The sequence below is a fragment of the Pistacia vera genome, unplaced genomic scaffold (genome assembly GCF_008641045.1).
Source record: "Pistacia vera cultivar Batoury unplaced genomic scaffold, PisVer_v2 Contig1002, whole genome shotgun sequence".
Taxonomy (NCBI): Eukaryota; Viridiplantae; Streptophyta; class Magnoliopsida; order Sapindales; family Anacardiaceae; genus Pistacia; species Pistacia vera.
This window is the reverse complement of record NW_022195031.1, coordinates 487,659-509,503: the sequence shown is the minus strand read 5'-3', so window position 1 is coordinate 509,503 and position 21,845 is coordinate 487,659. Positions and strand designations below refer to the sequence as shown.

Here is a 21,845-nt window from a genome sequence, read left to right as displayed (position 1 = left end):
CTAATGGTATATATATATGATTCTAATAAATTAATATCAAGATGTTTTGATTAGAGAATTATTCAGTGTAATGTTACATATACAAATTATTTCTTACAAACTAATGTAACAATCCTGCATGTTTGCCATATAATCTCTTTTATTTATTTAATTTATTTTTAATTTAAAATTATCCAATCATCTTGAAACGCATCAGTTTGTATGAGCGAGCTAGTTTATATATGAAGTATTATCCTTATTCTATATATATTCCACGTATTTGTCATATAAAAAAAAAAAATTTCAAGCCCATTTTGCCAAAAGAGACATGCCACCAGCACCAAGAAGAACAGCAACATAAGATTTAAGCTGAAGCCTGATGCTTCCTTGCAACTTTTGGCCCATGAAGTCAGCAGCAAGAAGATCAACTAGAGCCATATAGATTAGAAGCCCGGCTGATGAAGCATTCAACAACCCTACTGAGATCAATGCTATTGGACTGTTCTCTTTGTATGTGTTTGACAATGCGATCCCTAGGGCAATGCCGAACGGCGTTGTTACGGCGAAGAAGAACACCATTACCATCTTCTTGAATAGCTTGTACTCAGCCTGATTGTTACATAGTAGAGAAAGTGGAAATTTGTAAGAAAAAATATATAACTAGAGTTTTGCTATAGTACAACATTGTATCAAGACATTAATGTAAAATTTGTGAACTCGTAATGTAAAACTTATAATTTCCATATGTACTGTGTTGTATGATAGTCAAAGCCTATATAAATTTATATGAAAAAAATTCTTGGGTTTTGATATAAGTTTTTGTTTCAAAATTTGGGCTTCGGTTATTCAACGTCATAAAAACTTAAATATCTTTTATTGTTAGACGGACTTGACGAGTATTAGTTAGCTGTAAACCACAAAATTTATAGTTTTTAATACGAAAAAGTTTGATTAATTTTTCATTTTTACAATTTTTTGATGATAGGAAACTATCATCTAAGGTTGATTAACAAGATTTGTATTTTAAAAGAAATTATACCTGGAGAATGCAACCACCAAGGCCCATTCCTTCAAACATTTGGTGGAAGCAAAGAGCTGCAATAAGACCTTTAATGCTGCAAGTATTGTTTGAGGCTCCAAGGGAAAGCCCTATCACAATTGAATGTACTACAATTCCCAATTCTAATACCTAAATATATAAACAATGTAACACATGTCATCTTCACCATTAATCAAATCAATTGACTACATCCTTATTTACTGATGATAAAACAAAATTGTGATAGTTTTTTAGGTTTGATGGATCTGTGATTTAAAAATAATTTTGAGAAACTAAAATTGAGTCCAAATTTTTTAGTTGTATGTTAAATTTTTGATATTTTAAAACGTGTTTGATATAATACTTAACTTTTTTTTTTTTTTTTTCCGAATTAAAAAGTTTAAAGAATTAAGAAACAGATATTTTAATTCATTTCTATCAAACATGTTTTCATAGGATTTTTTTGAATCTCTTATTTTGAAAAACAAATAATTGTATTTGATATTGAACATTAGATCATTTTATTCCTTCTTTTTATATTCTAACCTTATCTATACATACTATACGTATGACTAACTTGTTAATACATAGTTCATTCTATTTGTCTACTTAAAAAAATATACCATGACAATAACAAGATAATGTTACTTTTTAGTATTGTATCTTAAAACAATTTAAAAAAGCATTTTAACTCATTTCTACTAAATTTGTTTTCAAAAATAAAAAAATTGTATTTAAGTTCTAATTCTATATTTCACTATGTGTTTGACCTAAAGAGATAATTAAGCATATTTTATTGGTAACCCATTTGATATGTGTACTGAAAAAAGTAAAACATTACCATAGCTATAACACCATACCGCATCAGCTGGGAACCAACACTCCCTGCTGTCTTTGTTTGATCAAGATGGTGGCTGTGGCCATGCATATGTCCGAAGCTCGGAGGTGCTGCCGCCAGCTCTTCGTCCCTTTCACCCTCCGGAATAAGGACACCACCACCAGTATTACACTTCTGGCTATAAATACTCGTCGCCAAAGAGTCCACCATGAGCGTCACAATCGCAGACAACATCGCCACGAACCCCGTAAAAGGAAACTTATGCCATGGATTATCCTCCAAACAACTTGACGACAACATGTCAAAAGAGTCTGGCAGCACGTGCATGAACCCGGTCGCCAGAATGATCCCGGCGGCAAAAGACTTCACAACAACGAACAAATTCCGATCAGGGTGGAGAGCTTTGACCGAACGAGTGAAAAGTGGCGCAGAAACGCCGATCAAGCTGGTGATTAAGATTGTAACGATGGCGATGATCTTGAGCGGCAAAGCTGCAGCTTTATCGTTGCAGGAGGAGGAGGAGGCGGTGGTGCATTCATTGTTTGATTGAGAAAGAGCTTGGGGAGTGAAGATGGAGAGGATGAGGAAGAAGGAGATGGAGAAATGATTGAGAAGTGAAGGGGTGGTGGTGGCCATATTTGAGAGTGGCCAAGCGCACCTAATACCAAGTTAATTACCAACCACTAAATACTTTCTTCCTATCCAACAATTTATGAACATTAGCCAATCACCATTTTCCCTTTATTTTTAATTCAAATTTATCATGAATTTTGCTGATAACCATATCTTTTCGCTATTTTAAAGGGATTTAAACATATATTATTAATAATTGTTTCTTCCTATCCAACAATTTATGAACATTATTAGCCAATCACCATTTTCCCTTTATTTTTAATTCAAATTTATCATGAATTTTGCTGATAACCATATCTTTTCGCTATTTTAAAGGGATTTAAACATATATTATTAATAATTGTTTCTTCCTATCCAACAATTTATGAACATTATTAGCCAATCACCATTTTCCCTTTATTTTTAATTCAAATTTATCATGAATTTTGCTGATAACCATATCTTTTCGCTATTTTAGAGGGATTTAAACATATATTATTAATAATTGTTTCTTCCTATCCAACAATTTATGAACATTATTAGCCAATCACCATTTTCCCTTTATTTTTAATTCAAATTTATCATGAATTTTGCTGATAACCATATCTTTTCGCTATTTTAGAGGGATTTAAACATATATTATTAATAATTGTTTCTTCCTATCCAACAATTTATGAACATTATTAGCCAATCACCATTTTCCCTTTATTTTTAATTCAAATTTATCATGAATTTTGCTGATAACCATATCTTTTCGCTATTTTAGAGGGATTTAAACATATATTATTAATAATTGTTTCTTCCTATCCAACAATTTATGAACATTATTAGCCAATCACCATTTTCCCTTTATTTTTAATTCAAATTTATCATGAATTTTGCTGATAACCATATCTTTTTGCTATTTTAGAGGGGTTTAAACATATATTAATAATTGTTTGCCGAGTGTGTAATGCTTGTGGCTCCATGCATTTGGCTTGAGTTTTAATTAATTATGAGTGTGTTTTGACTAGAGAATTATTCCATGTGTAATTCTATATATATAAATTATTCCCATAGACTGATATGACAATCCTACATGATTGTCATGTAGTCTCATTTATTCATTTAATTTATTTTTAATTTAAAATCATTTAATCATCTTGAAATTTATCTGTTTTTATGAGCGAATTAGTTTATATATGAAATATTATCCATATTCTATATATATTTCACATATTTATCATCTTTCAATAACATATATATATATACACATAAAAAACCCATTTAAATTTGTTCTTATTGAATACTATGAAATTTTGTCTTTAATATTTTACGACGTTATATAACTAGAATTTGGATATGAGAAAAAGCAGGCTTCAACACTTAGGAAATTTAATATGTAACCCAAATGAATTCCTAAATGATGTGTCATTGCATATTTGCATGTGGCGGTGACATATCATTTAATACCTCAACTCCTTATTACACATTAAAATCACATAAAAGAACACACATCAATTAGAATAGTAAACTTGGGATGTCATTTGAGAAGAGTATTATTCTACATATTTTGTGTGATGTATCTTTTTATTTTTGATCATAAACTTGCCAAACGTATGAGGGTTTAATCGTGGAAATTGTGAGTCAAAATCTGTTGAGTTCCGAAGAATTCTATTTGATCATATATCATTTTCTTTTAGACGGCAATGGAGGAAAAAGACAGAAAATAAAAAACATAAAAAATACAGAATGTTCATCTTGCTATTTTGTTTGACTTATTATTTTAACTTTTTAATTAAAAAGATACAGTGGATAAGAATATTATATGGCATATTACACCAGTAAATAAATATATATTAAGATTTAAGTTTAACAAAACTATTCGATTTAAAGGTTCAATGTTAAGATTTAACTTTAACAACATTATACGAAGTGTAAAGGTTCAACATTAAGATTTAAGTTTAACAGTATTCTACGACGACGACAAAAACACAAGGAAAACAAAATTTATTACATTATGATACAATCAAAATCTCAAGCCCATTTTGCCATTAGGGATATGCCACCAGCACCAAGAAGAACAGCAGCATAAGATTTAAGTTGAAGCTTGATGCTTCCCTGCAACTTTTGGCTCATGAAGTCAGCAGCAAGAAGATCAACTAGAGCCATGTAGATTAGAAGCCCGGCTGATGAAGCATTCAACAACCCTACTGAGATCAATGCTGTTGGACTGTTCTCTTTGTATGCGTTTGACAATGCGAGCCCTAGGGCAATGCCGAACGACGTTGTTACGGCGAAGAAGAACACCATTACCATCTTCTTGAATAGCTTGTACTCAGCCTGGTTGATACATAGTAGAGAAAGTGGAAATTTGTAAGAAGAAATATATAACTAGGGTTTTGCTATAATACAACGCTATATCAAGATATTAATGTAAAATTTGTAAACTTGTAATGTAAAACTTATAATTTCCATTTGTACCGTGTTGTATGATAGTCAAAGCCTATATAAATATATATGAAAAAAATTCTTAGGTTTTGATATAAGTATTTGTTTCAAAATTTGGGCTTTGGTTATTCTATGTCATAAAAACTTAGATATTTTTTTTAGTGTTAGTGTTTGTAAACCGTTATTAATAACACCATCTAATGAGATTTATATGTTAGTGATATATTGACCTTCGCAAGAGATGGGCTATATATTTATGTACATAAAAATTTTCAACTATGTCTACATTTAAAATAATAATAATTAGATGGTGTTCAATGATTTTTTAAATGTTTGAAAGTTTAACTGGGATTTTTATCTTTTATTGTTAGACGGATTTGACAAGTATTGGTTAGCTATAAACTACAAAATTTTTAATTTTTAATACAAAAAAGTTTGATTAATTTTTCATTTTCACAATTTTTTGATGATAGGAAACTATCATCTAAGGTCAGTAAACAAGATTTGTATTTTAAAAGAAATTATACCTGGAGAATGCAACCACCGAGGCCTATTCCTTCAAACATTCGGTGGAAGGAAAGAGCTACCATAAGACCTTTAATGCTGCAAGTATTGTTTGAGGCTCCAAGGGAAAGCCCTATCACAATTGAATGTACTACAATTCCCAATTCTAATACCTGCATCCAACAACTTTGGTTTAACTTTACTATTAATTAAATCAATTCAACAAAACAAAACAATTGACTAAATACAAGTGCCATAATTTCTAATCACATTCATATTTACTGATGATAAAAAAAAAAAAAAAAAAAAAAAAAAAAAAAAAAAAATATATAATATATATATAATATATATATATATATATATTATATAATGTCACGTTTTAGTATTGTATCTTGAAACTATTTAAAAAGCATTTGAACTCATTTATACAAATACGGGACATTATATATATATATATATATATATTATATATATATATATATATTATATATATATATATATAATGTCACGTTTAGTATTGTATTTGAAACTATTTAAAAAGCATGAACCATTTATACTAAATTTGTTTTCAAAAATTAAAAATTGTATTTAGGTTCTAATTCTATATTCCACTATGTGTTTGACGAAAAGAGATAATTTAACTATTTTTTGGATAACCATTGACATGTCTACTAAAAAAATAAAACATTACCATAGCAATAACACGATTCTGCATTAGTTGGGAAACAACACTCCCTGACGTCTGTGTTTGATCAAGATGGTGGCTGTGGCCATGCATATGTCCGAAGCTCGGAGGTGCTGCCGCTAGCTCTTTGTCCCTTTCACCCTCCGGAATAAGGACACCACCACCAGCATTACACTTCTGGCTATAAATACTCGTCGCCAAAGAGTCCACCATGAGCGTCACAATCACAGACAACATCACCACGAACCTCGTAAAAGGAAACTTATGCCATGGATTATCCTCCAAGCAACTTGACGACAACATGTCAAAAGAGTCTGGCAACACGTGCATGAACCCAGTTGCCAGAATGATCCCGGCGGCAAAAGACTTCACAACAACGAACAAATTTCGATCAGGGTGGAGAGCTTTGACCGAATGAGTGAAAAGTGGCGCAGAAACGTCGATCAAACTGGTGATTAAGATTGTAATAATGGCGATGATCTTGAGCGGCAAAGCTGATACTTTATCGTTGCAGGAGGAGGAAAAGGCGGTGGTGCATTCATTGTTTGATTGAGAAAGAGCTTGGGGAGTGAAGATGGAGAGGACGAGGAAGAAAGAGATGGAGAAAAGATTGAGAAGTGAAGGGGTGGTGGTTTGCATTTTTGAGAGTGTGAATTTATTTTTTATTCAAGTTTGATTGTGTTATGCCTCAAAAGTCAAGCTTATGTCAGCCTAATAAATGTCTTTCTGTACTAGCTGCCAATCCCATATCTCCTCAAAGATATTCTTACCAACCCTATCTCCTTTCAAGAAATGAATGGACGAGAGCCTTCCATGTGTCAAGGCAACTTGCAAAATACTCATTACATTGAGTGTTTAAGAGTATAAATTAGCATTTCTCTTCCCGAAGAGGGGGGTTGGGCATATGAGAGCTAACCATAGTTTGGGCTCAATTCTTTCTCTCTGTAAACATTGTTTTTCTTCATCTTTGTATGCCTTACAGGCAGTATCATAGAAATAGTCAGAGATTAATAAAATAACAGTGGATGTAGAAGTCACTTGTTTGAGCATCCGAACCACTATAAAAACCTCTCTTGTCAGCCTATTATTTATGTTTTCTACAACATATATAATCTCAGTTCCATATTCAAATCTCATGGATCCATCACGTGTGATTCCTAAGTCCACTTAGCGCTTCTCACGTGATAGTCTTTGGCATACAAAATCAAGCGTCAACAGTTTGGTGGCCCATACAGGTCCGATTCTCAAACCTGCATCCAAGTTCCCTGATGGTGTGCTCAGATCTCAAGCTTGCTTCTGCTTCGGATATCTTATGGCCAGATCGCAGATCGCACACGTTAGAATTCTCCAATCGCGTGGCTAGATCGCACGCGTCAGAGTTCTCCAATCGCGTGGCCAGATCGTAGATCGCATGCGTTGGAATTCTCTGATCGCGTGGCCAGATCGCAGATCGCACGCATCAGAATTCTCCAACCGCGTGGCCATATCGCAGATCGTACGCATCAGAGTTCTCCGATCGCGTGGTCGGATCACAGATCGCACGCCTATGCCGTCCTGATCCTCGGCTTCATATCGCTGATTTTTAGCTTCAAATCGCGTGTTCAGATCGCTGATCTCTTGTGTTCTTATGTAGAGCTCGTTATGATCTCTCAAGTCGAGCTCGTTATGACCTTTTCAGGTCGAGCTCGTTTTGACCTCTAAGATTAAGGTCGTTTTGCTCATTGAGCTCATTTTGACCTCTCAGGTCGAGGTCGTTGACCTCTCAGATTGAGGTCGTTTTGCTTATCAAGGTCGTTTTGACCTCTCAGATTAAGGTCACTTTGCCTATTGAGGTCATTTTGACCTCTCAAGTTGAGGTCGTTTTGCTCATTGAGATCATTTTGACCTCTCAGGTCGAACCCGTTTTGACCTCTCAAGTTGAGCTCGTTGAGCTCGTTTTGCTCAGATTGAGTTCGTTTTGCTCTCAAATTGAGCTCGTTTTGCTCTCAAGTTAAGCTCGTTTTGATTTCAGGTGGTGCTCCTAACAGATTTTAGGTCGTGCTCTTAACAGATTTCAGGTCGAGCTCCTAACAGATTTCAGTTCGAGACTGTAGCCATTCAGATCAAAGACTTTAGTTTCTGAAGCGCGATTACGCACTTCAAAAACTGGGGGGCTTCTATTATGCCTCAAAAGTCAAGTTTATGTCAGCCTAATAAATGTCTTTCTGTACTAGCTGCCAAGCCCATATCTCCTCAAAGATATTCTTACCAACCCTATCTCCTTTCAAGAAATGAATGGACGAGAGCCTTCTATGTGTCAAGACAACTTGCAAAATACTCATTACATTGAGTGTTTAAGTGTATAAATTAGCACTTCTCTTCCCGAAGAGAGGGGCTGGGCATATGAGAGCTAACCATAGTTTGAGCTCAATTCTTTCTCTCTGTAAACAATGTATTTCTTCATCTTTGTATGCCTTACGGGCAATATCATAGAAATAGTTAGAGATCAATAAAATAACAGTGGATGTAGGAGTCGCTTGTTTGAGCATCCGAACCACTATAAAAACCTCTCTTGTCAGTCTATTATTTATGTTTTCTACAACATATATAATCTCAGCTCCATATTCAAATCTCATGGATCCTTCATGTGTGATTCCTAAGTCTGCTTAGCGCTTTTCACGTGCAATTCGTTGGTGTCCAAAATCAAGCGTCAACAGATTGTGTTTTGGAGATTCATTTTTGATGTGATCTTCTTATATAAGAATTTTGTGTTGTGAGATTATGTTTTATTAATATTTTTTTATGGCGAATGTTGTGAGATTGGTTTACTATAGGAATTTTGTGAGATTCAAGTATAGTTTTAATGTAATTTTTAATCTCAAGTAGATGATAGAGATTGAGTAATACTATACTCTATCACAAGAAAGAGGCCAAGCGCACCTAATACCAAGTTAATTACCAACCACTAAATCTTGAATACGTACTTTCTTCCTATCCAACAATTTATGAACATTAGCTAATAACCATTTTCCCTTTATTTTTAATTCATATTTATCATGAATTTTGCTGATAACCATATCTTTTCGCTATTAAAACCTACCATAGCTATACCACCATACCGCATCAGCTGGGAACCACACCTCCCTGCTGTCTTTGTTTGATCAAATGGTGGCTGTGGCCATGCAAGTTCCGAAGCTCGAGTGCGGCCGCCAGCTCTTCGTCCCTTTCACCCTCCGAATAAGACACCACCACCAGTATTACACTTGGCTATAAATACTCGTCGCCAAAGAGTCCACCATAGCGTCACAATCGCAGACAACATCGCCACGAACCCCTAAAGGAAACTTATGCCATGATTATCCTCCAAACAACTTACACAACATGTCAAAAGGTCTGGCAGCACGTGCATGAACCCGTCGCCAGAATCCCCGGCAAAAGACTTCACAACAACGAACAAATTCCGATCAGGGTGGAAGCTTTGACCGAACAGTGAAAAGTGGCGCAGAAACGCCGATCATTGGTGATTAAGATTGTAACGATGGCGATGATCTTGACGGCAAAGCTGCAGCTTTATCGTTGCAGGAGGAGGGGGAGCGGTGTGCATTCATTGTTTGATTGAGAAGAGCTTGGGAGTGAATAGGAGAGGATGAAAGAGGAGATGGGAATGATTGATATGAAGGGTGGTGGTGGCTAATTTGAGAGTGCCAAGCGCACCTAATACCAAGTTAATTACCAACCACTAAATACTTTCTTCCTATCCAACAATTTAGAACTTAGCCATCACCATTTCCCCTTTATTTTTATTCAAATTTTTGAATTTTGCTGATAACCATATCTTTTCGCTATTTTAAAGGGATTAAAACATATATTATAATAATTGTTTCTTCCTATCCAACAATTTATGACATTATTAGCCAATCACCATTTTCCCTTTATTTTTAATTCAAATTTATCATGAATTTTGCTGATAACCATATCTTTTCGCTATTTTAGAGGGTTTAAACATATATTATAATAATTTTCTTCCTATCCAACAATTTATGAACATTATTAGCCAATCACCATTTTCCCTTTATTTTTAATTCAAATTTATCATGAATTTTGCTGATAACCATATCTTTTTGCTATTTTGAGGGTTTAACATATATTAATAATTGTTTGCCGAGTGTGTAATGCTTGTGGCTCCATGCATTTGGCTTGAGTTTTAATTAATTAGGGTGTTTTGACTAGAGAATTATTCCATGTGTATTCTATATAATAAATTATTCCCATAGACTGATATGACAATCCTACATGATTGTCATGTAGTCTCATTTATTCATTTAATTTATTTTAATTTAAATCATTTAATCATCTTGAATTTATCTGTTTTTATGAGCGAATTAGTTTATATATGAATATATCCATATTCATATATATTTCACATATTTACTCTTTCAACACTTATATATATACACATAAAAAACCCATTTAAATTTGTTCTTATTAAATACTTTGAAATTTTGTCTTTAATTTTTACGACGTTATATAACTAGAATTGGATATAGAAAAAGCAGGCTTCAACACTTAGGAATTAATATGTAACCCAAATGAATTCCTAAATGATGTTCATTGCTATTTGCATGTGGCGGTGACATATCATTAATCCCTCAACTCCTTATTACACATTAAAATCACATAAAAGAACACATCACTTGGAATAGTAAATTTGGGATGTCATTTAGAAGAGTATTATTCTACATATTTGTGTGATGTATCTTTTTTTTTGATCATAAACTTGCCAAACGTATGAGTTTAATCTGGAAATTGTGAGTCAAATCTGTTGATTTCCGAAGATTCTATTTGATCATATATCATTTTCTTTTAGACGGCAATGGAGAAAAAGACAGAAAATAAAAAACATAAAAAATACAGAATGTTCATCTTGCTATTTTGTTTGACTTATTATTTTAACTTTTAATTAAAAAATACGTGATAAGAATATTATATCATATTACACCATAAATAAATATATATTAATTTAAGTTTAACAAAACTATTCGATTTAAAGGTTTCAATGTTAAGATTTACTTTAACACATTATCGAAGTGTAAAGGTTCAACATTAGATTAAGTTTAACATATTCTACGACGACGACAAAACACAAGGAAAACAAAATTTATTACATTATGATACAATCAAAATCTCAAGCCCTTTTGCCATTAGGGATATGCCACCAGCACCAAGAACAGCAGCATAAGATTTAAGTTGAAGCTTGATGCTTCCCTGCAACTTTTGGCTCATGAAGTCAGCAGCAAGAAGATCAACTAGAGCCATAGATTAGAAGCCCGGCTGATGGCATTCAACAACCCTACGGAGATCAATGCTGTTGGACTTTCTCTTTGTATGCGTGGACAATGCGAGCCCTAGGGCAATGCCGAACGACGTTGTTACGGCGAAGAAGAACACCATTACCATCTTCTTGAATAGCTTGTACCACCTGGTTGATACATAGTAAGAGAAAGTGAAATTTGTAAGAAGAAATATATAACTAGTTTTTGCTATAATACAACGCTATATCAGATATTAATGTAAAATGTAAACTTGTAATGTAAAAACTAAATTTCCATTTGTACCGTGTTGTATGATAGTCAAAGCCTATATAATTATATGAAAAAATCTTAGGTTTTGATATAAGTATTTGTTTCAAAATTTGGGCTTTGGTTATTCTATGTCATAAAAACTTAGATTTTTTTTTAGTGTTAGTGTTTGTAAACCGTTATTAATAACACCATCTAATGGATTTATATGTTAGATATATTGACCTTCGCAAGAGATGGGCTATATATTTATGTACATAAAATTTTCAACTATGTCTACATTTAAAATAATAATAATAAGATGTGTGTCAATGATTTTAAATGTTTGAAAGTTTAACTGGGATTTTTCTCTTTTATTGTTAGACGATTTGACAGTATTGGTTAGCTATAACTACAAAATTTTTAATTTTTAATACAAAAAAGTTTGATTAATTTTTCATTTTCACAATTTTTTGATGATAGGAAACTATCATCTAAGGTCAGTAAACAAATTTGTATTTAAAAGAAATTATACCTGGAGAATGCAACCACCGAGGCCTATCCTTCAAACATTCGGTGGAAGGAAAGAGCTACCATAAGACCTTTAATGCTGCAAGTATTGTTTGAGGCTCCAAGGGAAAGCCCTATCACAATTGAATGTACTACAATTCCCAATTCTAATACCTGCATCCAACAACTGGGTTTAACTTTACTATTAATAAATCAATTCAACAAACAAAACAATTGACTAAATACAATGCCATAATTTCTAATCACATTCATATTTACTGATATAAAAAAAAAAAAAAAAAAAAAAAAAATATATATATATATATATTATATATTAATATATATATATATAATGTCACGTTTTATTATTGTATCTTGAAACTATTTAAAAGCATTTGAACCATTTTACTAATACGTGACATTATATATATATATATAATATATATATATTATATATATATCTATATATATATATATATATAATGTCACGTTTTAGTATTGTACTTGAAACTATTTAAAAAGCATTTGACTCATTTATACTAATTTGTTTTCAAAAATTAAAAATTGTATTTAGGTTCTAATTCTATATTCCACTATGTGTTTGACGAAAAGAGATAATTTACATATTTTATTGGATAACCCATTCTGCATGTCTACTAAAAAAGTAAAACATTACCATAGCAATAACACGATACTGCATTAGTTGGGAACCACACTCCCTGCTGTCTTTGTTTGATCAAGATGGTGGCTGTGGCCATGCATATGTCCAAGCTCGGAGGTGCTGCCGCTAGCTCTTTGTCCCTTTCACCCTCCGGAATAAGGACACCACCACCGCATAACACTTCTGGCTATAACTCGTCGCCAAGAGTCCACCATGAGCGTCACAATCACAGACAACACACACCAGAACCTCGTAAAAGGAACTTATGCCATGGATTATCCCCAAGCAACTTGACGACAACATGTCAAAAGAGTCTGGCAACACGTGCATGAACCCATTTGCCAGAATGATCCCGGCGGCAAAAGACTTCACAACAACAACAAATTTCGATCAGGGTGGAGAGCTTGCCCGAATGAGTGAAAAGTGGCGCAGAACCGTCGATCAAACTGGTGATTAAGATTGTAATGGGCGATGATCTTGAGCGGCAAAGCTGATACTTTATCGTTGCAGGAGGAGGAAAAGGCGGTGGTGCATTCATTTTGATTGAGAAAGAGCTTGGGGAGTGAAGATGGAATGACCTACTAAATTTGTTTTCAAAAATAAAAAAATTGTATTTAAGTTCTAATTCTATATTCCACTATGTGTTTGACCAAAAGAGATAATTTAACATATTTTATTGGATAACCCATTTGATATGTCTACTAAAAAAGTTCTTAATTTACCGAAATTATTTCTTTGATTCTTGTTGAAATATGAGACCTCCATTTTACATGTCATAACCAAGTTAAACATATATTAATAATTGATCTAATGGTATATATATATGATTATAATAAATTAATATCAAGACGTTTTGATTAGAGAATTATTCAGTGTAATGTTACATATACAAATTATTTCTTACAAACTAATGTAACAATCTTGCATGTTTGCCATATAATCTCTTTTATTTATTTAATTTATTTTTAATTTAAAATTATCCAGTCATCTTGAAACGTATCAGTTTGTATGAGCGAGCTAGTATATATATGAAGTATTATCCTTATTTTATATATATTCCACATATTTGTCATATAAAAAAAAAAAATTCAAAGTATTAAATTATTCTATAATTCTTTTATTAGTTTTTAATAAATTGTCATTTTCAAAGTATTAAATTATGTTTTAAAATTCCCACCTTCAATTTCCTTCAATAATTTTTTATCCAAAATGTCTCAATCAAGTAAGTCAACTGTAAAAGTAATTGCCACTGGCTATTACCAGTCACCTAAGCACATTACTCACCTATAAATGCAATTAGCATGCACACAAACACAACCTCCATTGTGATTTTTCTGTTTTTAGTTAATATTAAAAAATACACAGCTCAAAAGTTCAAGATGGTCCTCCCTTCCTCCCTTCCTCTACTTCTTCACTCTGCCATACACGTAGTGTAGATACCTTTATGAAATACAAGTAATAATAGATCATAATTAAGTTTAGAGTGGCAACTTCCAAACCTACATGCTAAACTAACAAAAAGGAAAAGGGAAAACATTAAATTGGACTCCACATATATCCCCTACAAGTTGAAACTGATTTTTTTTTAGAATTTTGTAATGACTCGATATATGAAATTATATATTATAAAAGTTATCTTAACTGTTGACTCAACTGTATTAAACTATAAATCATAAATTGTCAAATCTTTGATCATAGCAAAGAAAATGTTAATCGGTCATTTTGTTTGGAACTTAAAAAGAACTTATAATATTTTTTATTGCAAAATGCAAAGTATTATATATAATAAAACCAACACTCTATAGGAGGGATACGAAAAAAGTTACCTACAATATCACAATAGCAACAGTCTTGTCAAGCATAGGCTTTCTCACAAACTTGGGCCAACTATTAATATTTGGGTACTTCTCTGTTAATGTCTATTCCGCCTCCTGCAAACAATAAGAATACAAGATTCAGTCACATTAATTATTAAAGCCAAAGGCGGTATCATAAATAGGCATTTAGACTGTATTAAATTGTATTAAACTATAAATCATAAATTGTCAAATCTTTGATCATAGCAAAGAAAATCTTAATCGGTCATTTTGTTTGGAACTTAAAAAGAACTCATAATATTTTCTATTGCAAAATGCAAAGTATTATTTATAATAAAACTAACACTCTATAGGAGGGATAAGAAAAAAGTTACCTACAATATCACAGTAGCAGTAGTCTTGTCAAGCATGGGCTTTCTCACAAACTTTGGCCAACTATTAATATTTGGGTACTTCTCTGTTAATGTCTATTCCGCCTCCTACAAACAATAAGAATACAAGATTCAACCACATTAATTATTAAAGCCGAAGGCGGTATCATAAATGGAAAATAATATAGTCACCGAAAGTAGTGCACTGAATTCATGCACCAAATGATGTGGCACAATCCTGACTGTTTATTAATTATTAATTAATATTAATCGACGATCAGGATTGCGCCACGTCATTCGGTGTATGAATTCGGTATGCTTCTTTCGGTAACTGTAGCATTACTCATCATAAATAGGCATTTAGAACATGCAAAGTAAATGGCTAAGCTTAGACTTTAATAGTTTCATGTAACTTAATTCATGATTGTGTCTTTAGCAGCTCTTATATCTAAAAAAATTTTAAACTTATTTAATAATAATTGACTTGTACTTAGCATTAACATTTTCCAATTCAGATACCATCTAACCATTAATGTCATACCTAGGGGTGGGCGGGTTCGGGTACCTACCCAAATCCCATGGAACCAGATCGGAAACGGAATCGGTCAGTTCCTGGGATTCAAAGCTAGAACCAGTCGATTTCGGTTCTTAATTGCCTAGAACTGTAACCTATAGCATAGGCTCCAGTTCCAGGTACCCAAGAAAATTATGATCACCCCTTACTATTCACAAAAAATGACAAATACATCCCTACAAAATTACAATACACCCCAAAAAACTATCGTTCAATCTCAATTCCTACCAGGATACCTTGGTCTCAATTCGGGTTCTTATAATGGTGGAACCCAAATCGAAACCGCATAGTACCGATTCTGATTTTTTAGAACCGAAATCGACCCTATGAGGGCTGATTCCGACCAGTTCTTTTGCACACCCCTAGTCATACCCAGTTGGGGAGCTATGCTAATATATAAAAAAAAGGTTATATCATAGGGCACTTACCTTGGTTGAATATATCTCATTTTGATAAGTATACCTCAACTTGTCAATTTTTCTTGTCTTGGAGAGCTGAGAAATAAATTCCTTCACCTTTTCTTACTCAGCCTAACCAAATAAAAATAATTTAATGAGAGTAGGGACTAACAGAAAGATTATAGTAATGATGAAAACTCACAATATAAGTAACGCCCTTCCATTTATATTTTGGATTACCAATGACAAAACCCTTAAAATTATAATTTGAAATCTGCAAAAATAATGATTATAAGCTGACTTGATAAATTATCTATCAATATCCAATTTACAGTCTAATCGATATAAACACTATAAACACAAGATTTACCTCAACGGAAGGCCTAACATAATAATTCTATACAAAATAATAACCCCTACAAATTCGATTTCAAGACATTCAAAAAATTTAAGACAAAACCCAATCAATGATCCTTACTAAATACCGGACTTAGGGGTGAGCGGGTTTGGATACCTTGTATTTTTTGAAGGAACTGGAATTGGCTAGTTCCAATTCCTAAAAACTTGGACCCAAACCTGAAACATAGGTTCTGGTTTCGGGTTAATTTCATTACCCCTTAATTTTAAAAAATGACAAAAAACACCCCAAAAATTATAAAACACTCCTAATAGTTTACAAAAATTACAATTCTGCCATGTTCTTACCCGGGTACCGGGACTTCAGTTTCAGTTCTAATTCCAATCCTCGGTTCTAGCAATGCAAGGAATCAAAACCAGATTCGGAAACTCTTGGTTCCAATTTTCCAGAACTAAAATCAGCCTTAATAGGGTTGGTTCCGAGACCCTTTACCCATGCTCACCCCTAACCACACTAAACTGATTGGTATTAATTAGTTAAAGAAAAAAAAATTAAGAATATAAGTGATGAGGAAACTTTACCAGATATTGAAATTGTCGAGCAATCGCATTGATTTCATCTTCCCTTTATGACACACTACAACGTTGACAAATAACCCAAATCATAAGTCACAAACACAAAAATAGAATCAACAAGAACATAAAACAAAAGTAATTAATATCTACATATTAACACCCACATAAACAAGGGAGAACGACATGCACCCACCCAAGATTTGGTGTAAAGACAAATTGGTACCCAAATAGTTCGAAAAAGACAAACAAGTAATTTCTGTCATTCTCAGTTAGTGATTTCTGTCTGTTAAAGATTATACTTCTGAAAAAGACTGAAATACCCTTAAAAGGTTGCCACATCAATTATTGAATTTTTTTCTTCTTCTCCATCATTCTGATTTTCTATTTCTTCTTCTCCATCGCTCTTTTTTTTTCTTCGCTTTTTTTTCCCTTCTTCTCAGGCATTCTGAAATCTTCATTAATCGATGAAATTTCATCACAAAATCCATTCAAACGCCGACAAACCAAACCCTAACTCGGACCACCAAAACCATAGAGTCTGGCACGCCGCCATGTTGGCTTCCCAATCACCGGCTTCATTAACAGTGGTTTTATGTCTTTTGATTGGGTGGATTTGATTGGTCTTTTTGTTTTGTCTTAGGGGTTTCTTGGTGGAATTTCGATTGTTTGGGGTGGGTGCTGATTTTGTTTCTTACATATGGTCAAATGTGTGTTGGTGTGTCTAGTTTGGCTTGTTTTGGTGGGCGGGTGTGGTGGGGTATGGGCACTTGGGAATTTCTGCAATGTATGTTCTGGTTTATAATGATTGCAGAATTTGTGATTTTGTTGGATTGATGATGGGCTGGAGTATGCCATTGTTGTGGGGGGTTGGAGTGCTTTGGGGAATTGAAAGCTGAAGCTGATGTGTGTGGGCCCTTATGTTGCTGATTGTTGTTTTGCTGTTTTGGTTGTGGTTCTTGGATGCTTTTGTTGCTGGTTTTTGCTGTTGCTAGGCTGAATTTTCCTTGCTTTTTGCTACTGAATTCCTGCTCAAGGTGTTTTGTGAAAGCTGGTTGTTTGGCCTGGGATATTTTTGTTTGGTTTTGCTATTTGGTAATAGTTTCTGGAAACTTTAGCCGCTAGTTTTTTTGCTGCTGCTAGGCTGCATCCTTTTTGTTTTCAATTGATGATTTTCTGCTCAAAGTGCTGTGTGAAAGTTGGTTGCTTGGCTGGTTTTTTTTAAAGTTTTTGTAAAGGCACCCTTGCCTCTTTTTTGGTTCAGGTTTAGGATGTGTTGTTTAGGATTGTATTCAATTCAGCAGCATAGCAAGTTTTAGTTGAAGAAACTTAATAACATTCTTAGACAGATCTTATCACAATACAAGAAACTTAGCTGGTTTTTGTTTCGTTTAGTTTATCAAGCTCCACCTCCTTCACGGACAAAGAACAAAGCCGTAACAAAAGAAAAGCTAAAAAGGCTTTTCGTTTAAAAGGAAAAACTCTCTTCTTTCTTTTTTCTCAAGGACACGTGTCAAAACCTTAATAAATCTTTTAAAAGAAGCTTTGCTCCATACCCAGAGAAAGATAATTAAAATTTAAAACCTACCCAGAGAAAGATAATTAAAATTTAAAACTCTGTGGTTTTGCTAAAATTACTATGTTAGCCTTTAGCTGACTGAACTCACTAATAGATAATGACGGAAAGTATCTATTTATCGTTTTCAAACTATTTGAGTACCAAATTGTCTTTAAGGCAAACCTTGGGTGGGTGTATGTCGCAACACATAAACAAATATTAAATTACATTACTTAATTGTGTAGACTCATACCATAAAGGGTTTGCAGACACAGTAGTCTCATCCGAAATTGCAGCCCCAATGTACTTGGTTCCAACATCTAAACCAAGTAAGCGGCCTGGTTTTGGTGTGTTTCTCTTCACGATATTGAACAAGCCAATGGGTCCCACTTTCTTCATCTAAGATTTAACTTATCCAATTAGTATTCAATTAAACATTTTAAATAAATAAACATAAACAATGTTATATATTTAAAAAAAAAAAAAAATTGGTAACTCGTAATTTTGTGAAGACCCATTGGCTACCATCTTCATCTTCTGCAAAATGCTACCAAAGTTTCCTTTAAGAACTCCGCAAACAAAGATCCTGCTCCAAGACTTTAACCGTCGAGCTCAAGGTGACATTTTTCTTCTCTTCTATTTTCCTTTCTTATGCTCCCCATATTCTTCCTGCTAATTTTGATGAGTTCTCTTGAGACAGACTTGACATTTGCTTTTGAAGTCTTGGAAAATGGAACTTTGAGAGGAAAATATGTATATATCAATATTATGAAAATCGATGCAACATAAAAATAATTAAATATAATTTTATATATTTATGTATAAAACAAATTTTATGACATGAATTTANTTACCAACTTTTTAGTTTTTTTCCATATTTCATTCAAATTATTTCTACCAAAATTACCAACTTTTTAGTTTTTACTCCATAAGCGTTTTCTGTATACAAATCCCGAAAATTAGTGTTTATATATTAAAAAATAAGAATATTTATATTTGAGAAAAAATAATTAATCATATAAATACTTGCCTCAGACACGAATTAATGTTAAAAGTAAAATAAAATAGAACCACAAAACTATCTGCAAGACTCTCAATTTACATTGGAAAATAATAACCTTAATAATATTAATCTATTGTATGGACATTAACATATTTATTAATATGTGTTACGTCAATCTCGGAAATTAATTCACACAATTAAATATGGAGTGGTTCCAATCTGATATTAGACCTCAATGCAAGCCGGAATGGGCCGAGATGTTTGGAAATGTGTCAAAGTAACAGGCCTTGCAAGGCAGCCCGTTTTATTATGGTCCACATTCCGTGGCCCGTTTTGGCTTGCTTTCAGTCTCTCTCTCTCTCTCTTAATGTTTTACTGTTTTTGATGAATTCTATCTTAAAATTGTTTCCAAAAAAAAAAGAGTTGAAGTTAATGTTTGATAAAATTGAATCAAACGAAAATTTTATAATTTAGGGAACTTTAAAATACAAATTATATTTTATAAGCTATAGTTTAATTTCTTTGGAGTATTATCCATGACCCATATCTTGCAAATTTGCATCTTCGCAATCCTTTTTAACTTAGAAAAATATAATTAGCTCCTATAATTATAATAAGAAGAAAACCTAACTATAAGTTGTATCATTTACATCATTCGTCTTTGTGTGTTTATGAAAAGATATTATGTATAAAAGATGTATATGCAACTCACCAAATGTGTGTATATTTATTGCATAGAAATTTTATAAGATACTATTGTGTATCGTATTTACAAGAAAACCTAGATTTATTAGTATCAAGAGAAAGACATCCAGTTGTAACGATAACTTTAACCTACCACTTAATAACCAAATTAAAACTTCCTATATAACATAAATATCAAATACTAGCTAATTTATTTTATAAAATACTTCTTAATAATCCATAAGGAGATAAAAACAAAAAATGAATACTCTCTCTATTTTATGAACTCATACGATTGAAATGAATAAGGACATTTTAAAATTAAGTAAAATGAAGTAAAAGTAATGACATGATTAGCATATTATTAATTGAAACCAACTAAATAAATGAGAAGAAGACTGCATCAAACATAAAGGTTCATCCTTGTGGCAGCAATTTTGTGTAACAAAGTAATTAATTTTCAATTAGAATTCAGAACCGATAATATATAGAACCACAATGCTCTATGTTTAATTATCAATACATTACAATCACTTCCACTAATCTAAAACTTTGATGAAAGAACAACTTTAATTGTGTAATTTTAGGAAATTAATTATTCTCAACAACCCACCAGCATAAGACTGTAATAAATAAAAAAAAAGAATGGCATACAGTTTCCCTAGGAATAATTTATCAATCAATCAGTTGAAAGAACTAAGAAATCTTCTTTATTAATCTAACACAAAAGCGAACACTTTGGAATGGATCAGTTTAATAAAGAACAAAAATAAGACATAAACCTTCAAACATTTTAACTAATGTCTTTATATCTTAGCATTATGGCGAATTAATCATGAACCCTATAGTCATCTGCTGTTATGTATTTTAGATTCAAACAAAGTATCCAGTACTCGCTGCATGCTCTTTGGTCTCTTTTGTATCCTTCTTGATCGCTTTTGTCGACCCTCCCATTGCTGCGCTATCAGTACTATGTATCTAATATAGCTTATATCTTGACATTATGGCGAATCAGGAACCCTATAGTCATCTGCTGTTATATGTTTTAGACGCAAACCGGGAAACAAATTATCCAATACTTGCTGTACACTCTGTTGTCTCTTTTTTATCCTTCTTGGCCGCTTTTTTGACCCTCCTATGGCTTCTATATCAGCTTCGATTTCTTCTCTCGTAAGTGAAATAGAAAACGGCCGACGCTTCTTTTTCTCCCTCTTGTCAGTCTTCTTGCCTGATGCGGCTGATTTCTTGTCCGAGTTCTTAACTTTCTTGGATTCTTCATTGTTGCTTGAGGCAATTAGGGTTTGCTCCACTGCTTCATCCTTCTTGTTCTCGCTCTTTATACGAAACTTCAACACCATTCTGGGTTTATTTTGTGTTGTGGCTGTTGGTTTATTCTCTGGAGTCTGAACAGGAAGATGATTGTGAGTTTCCATTAAACCAAAATGTTTGTTTTCCGCAGAGGTGGGGAAAAAGGAAGAGTTGTTTTGATCAGGTGATTATGATTTGTGAATGATTTCAGATGGTTCAGGTTTAAATGGTGAAAAGGGGACGCTTGGTAAAGGTTGCGATGATGGCAAAGACACAGCAGACGCCATTGTCAAAGCTTTCTTGTTGATCAAGTTCCTTTTGCTCGGAAAATATAGTGAGTAACTTTGCAGGAATTATTATAGGAGTAGAACTGTAGGAGAGTAATAAATTGAGGAATAAAAGATAAA

General features: G+C 33.0%; 2 protein-coding genes and 1 pseudogene across 2 annotated transcripts; all 3 read right to left on the bottom strand.

Annotated features, from left to right (window-relative positions):
* Positions 1 to 282: 282 nt before the first annotated feature.
* On the bottom strand, positions 283 to 2,492 carry LOC116135880 (probable zinc transporter 8). The gene is made up of 4 exons (XM_031421620.1): positions 1,994 to 2,492; positions 1,860 to 1,906; positions 1,019 to 1,168; positions 283 to 588 (listed from the first exon to the last, which is right to left on the bottom strand). Exons 1-4 carry the CDS (start codon positions 2,490 to 2,492, stop codon positions 283 to 285), a joined length of 1,002 nt encoding a protein of 333 aa, XP_031277480.1.
* A 1,890-nt stretch (positions 2,493 to 4,382) lies between these two features.
* LOC116135784 (probable zinc transporter 8) lies at positions 4,383 to 6,726 on the bottom strand. The gene is made up of 3 exons (XM_031421532.1): positions 6,094 to 6,726; positions 5,426 to 5,575; positions 4,383 to 4,790 (listed from the first exon to the last, which is right to left on the bottom strand). The coding sequence occupies exons 1-3, from the start codon at positions 6,724 to 6,726 to the stop codon at positions 4,485 to 4,487; spliced, it is 1,089 nt and encodes a 362-aa protein (XP_031277392.1). The 3' UTR covers positions 4,383 to 4,484.
* A 4,506-nt stretch (positions 6,727 to 11,232) lies between these two features.
* On the bottom strand, positions 11,233 to 18,842 carry LOC116135686 (annotated as a pseudogene).
* Positions 18,843 to 21,845: the final 3,003 nt, after the last annotated feature.

What these genes read in the sequence shown, in the direction of transcription:
- LOC116135784 (XM_031421532.1), bottom strand. Translation starts at nt 6,726, where the DNA reads ATGCAAACCACCACCCCTTCACTTCTCAATCTTTTCTCCATCTCTTTC. An exon ending in AGAATCGTGTTATTGCTATG is followed by an intron (nt 5,576 to 6,093) that starts GTAATGTTTTAT and finishes TGTTGGATGCAG; the next exon opens with GTATTAGAATTGGGAATTGT. An exon ending in TCGGTGGTTGCATTCTCCAG is followed by an intron (nt 4,791 to 5,425) that starts GTATAATTTCTT and finishes TGTATCAACCAG; the next exon opens with GCTGAGTACAAGCTATTCAA.
- LOC116135880 (XM_031421620.1), bottom strand. Translation starts at nt 2,492, where the DNA reads ATGGCCACCACCACCCCTTCACTTCTCAATCATTTCTCCATCTCCTTC. An exon ending in TGGTGTCCTTATTCCGGAGG is followed by an intron (nt 1,907 to 1,993) that starts GTGAAAGGGACG and finishes AAACAAAGACAG; the next exon opens with CAGGGAGTGTTGGTTCCCAG. An exon ending in GGTATGGTGTTATAGCTATG is followed by an intron (nt 1,169 to 1,859) that starts GTAATGTTTTAC and finishes TTATATATTTAG; the next exon opens with GTATTAGAATTGGGAATTGT.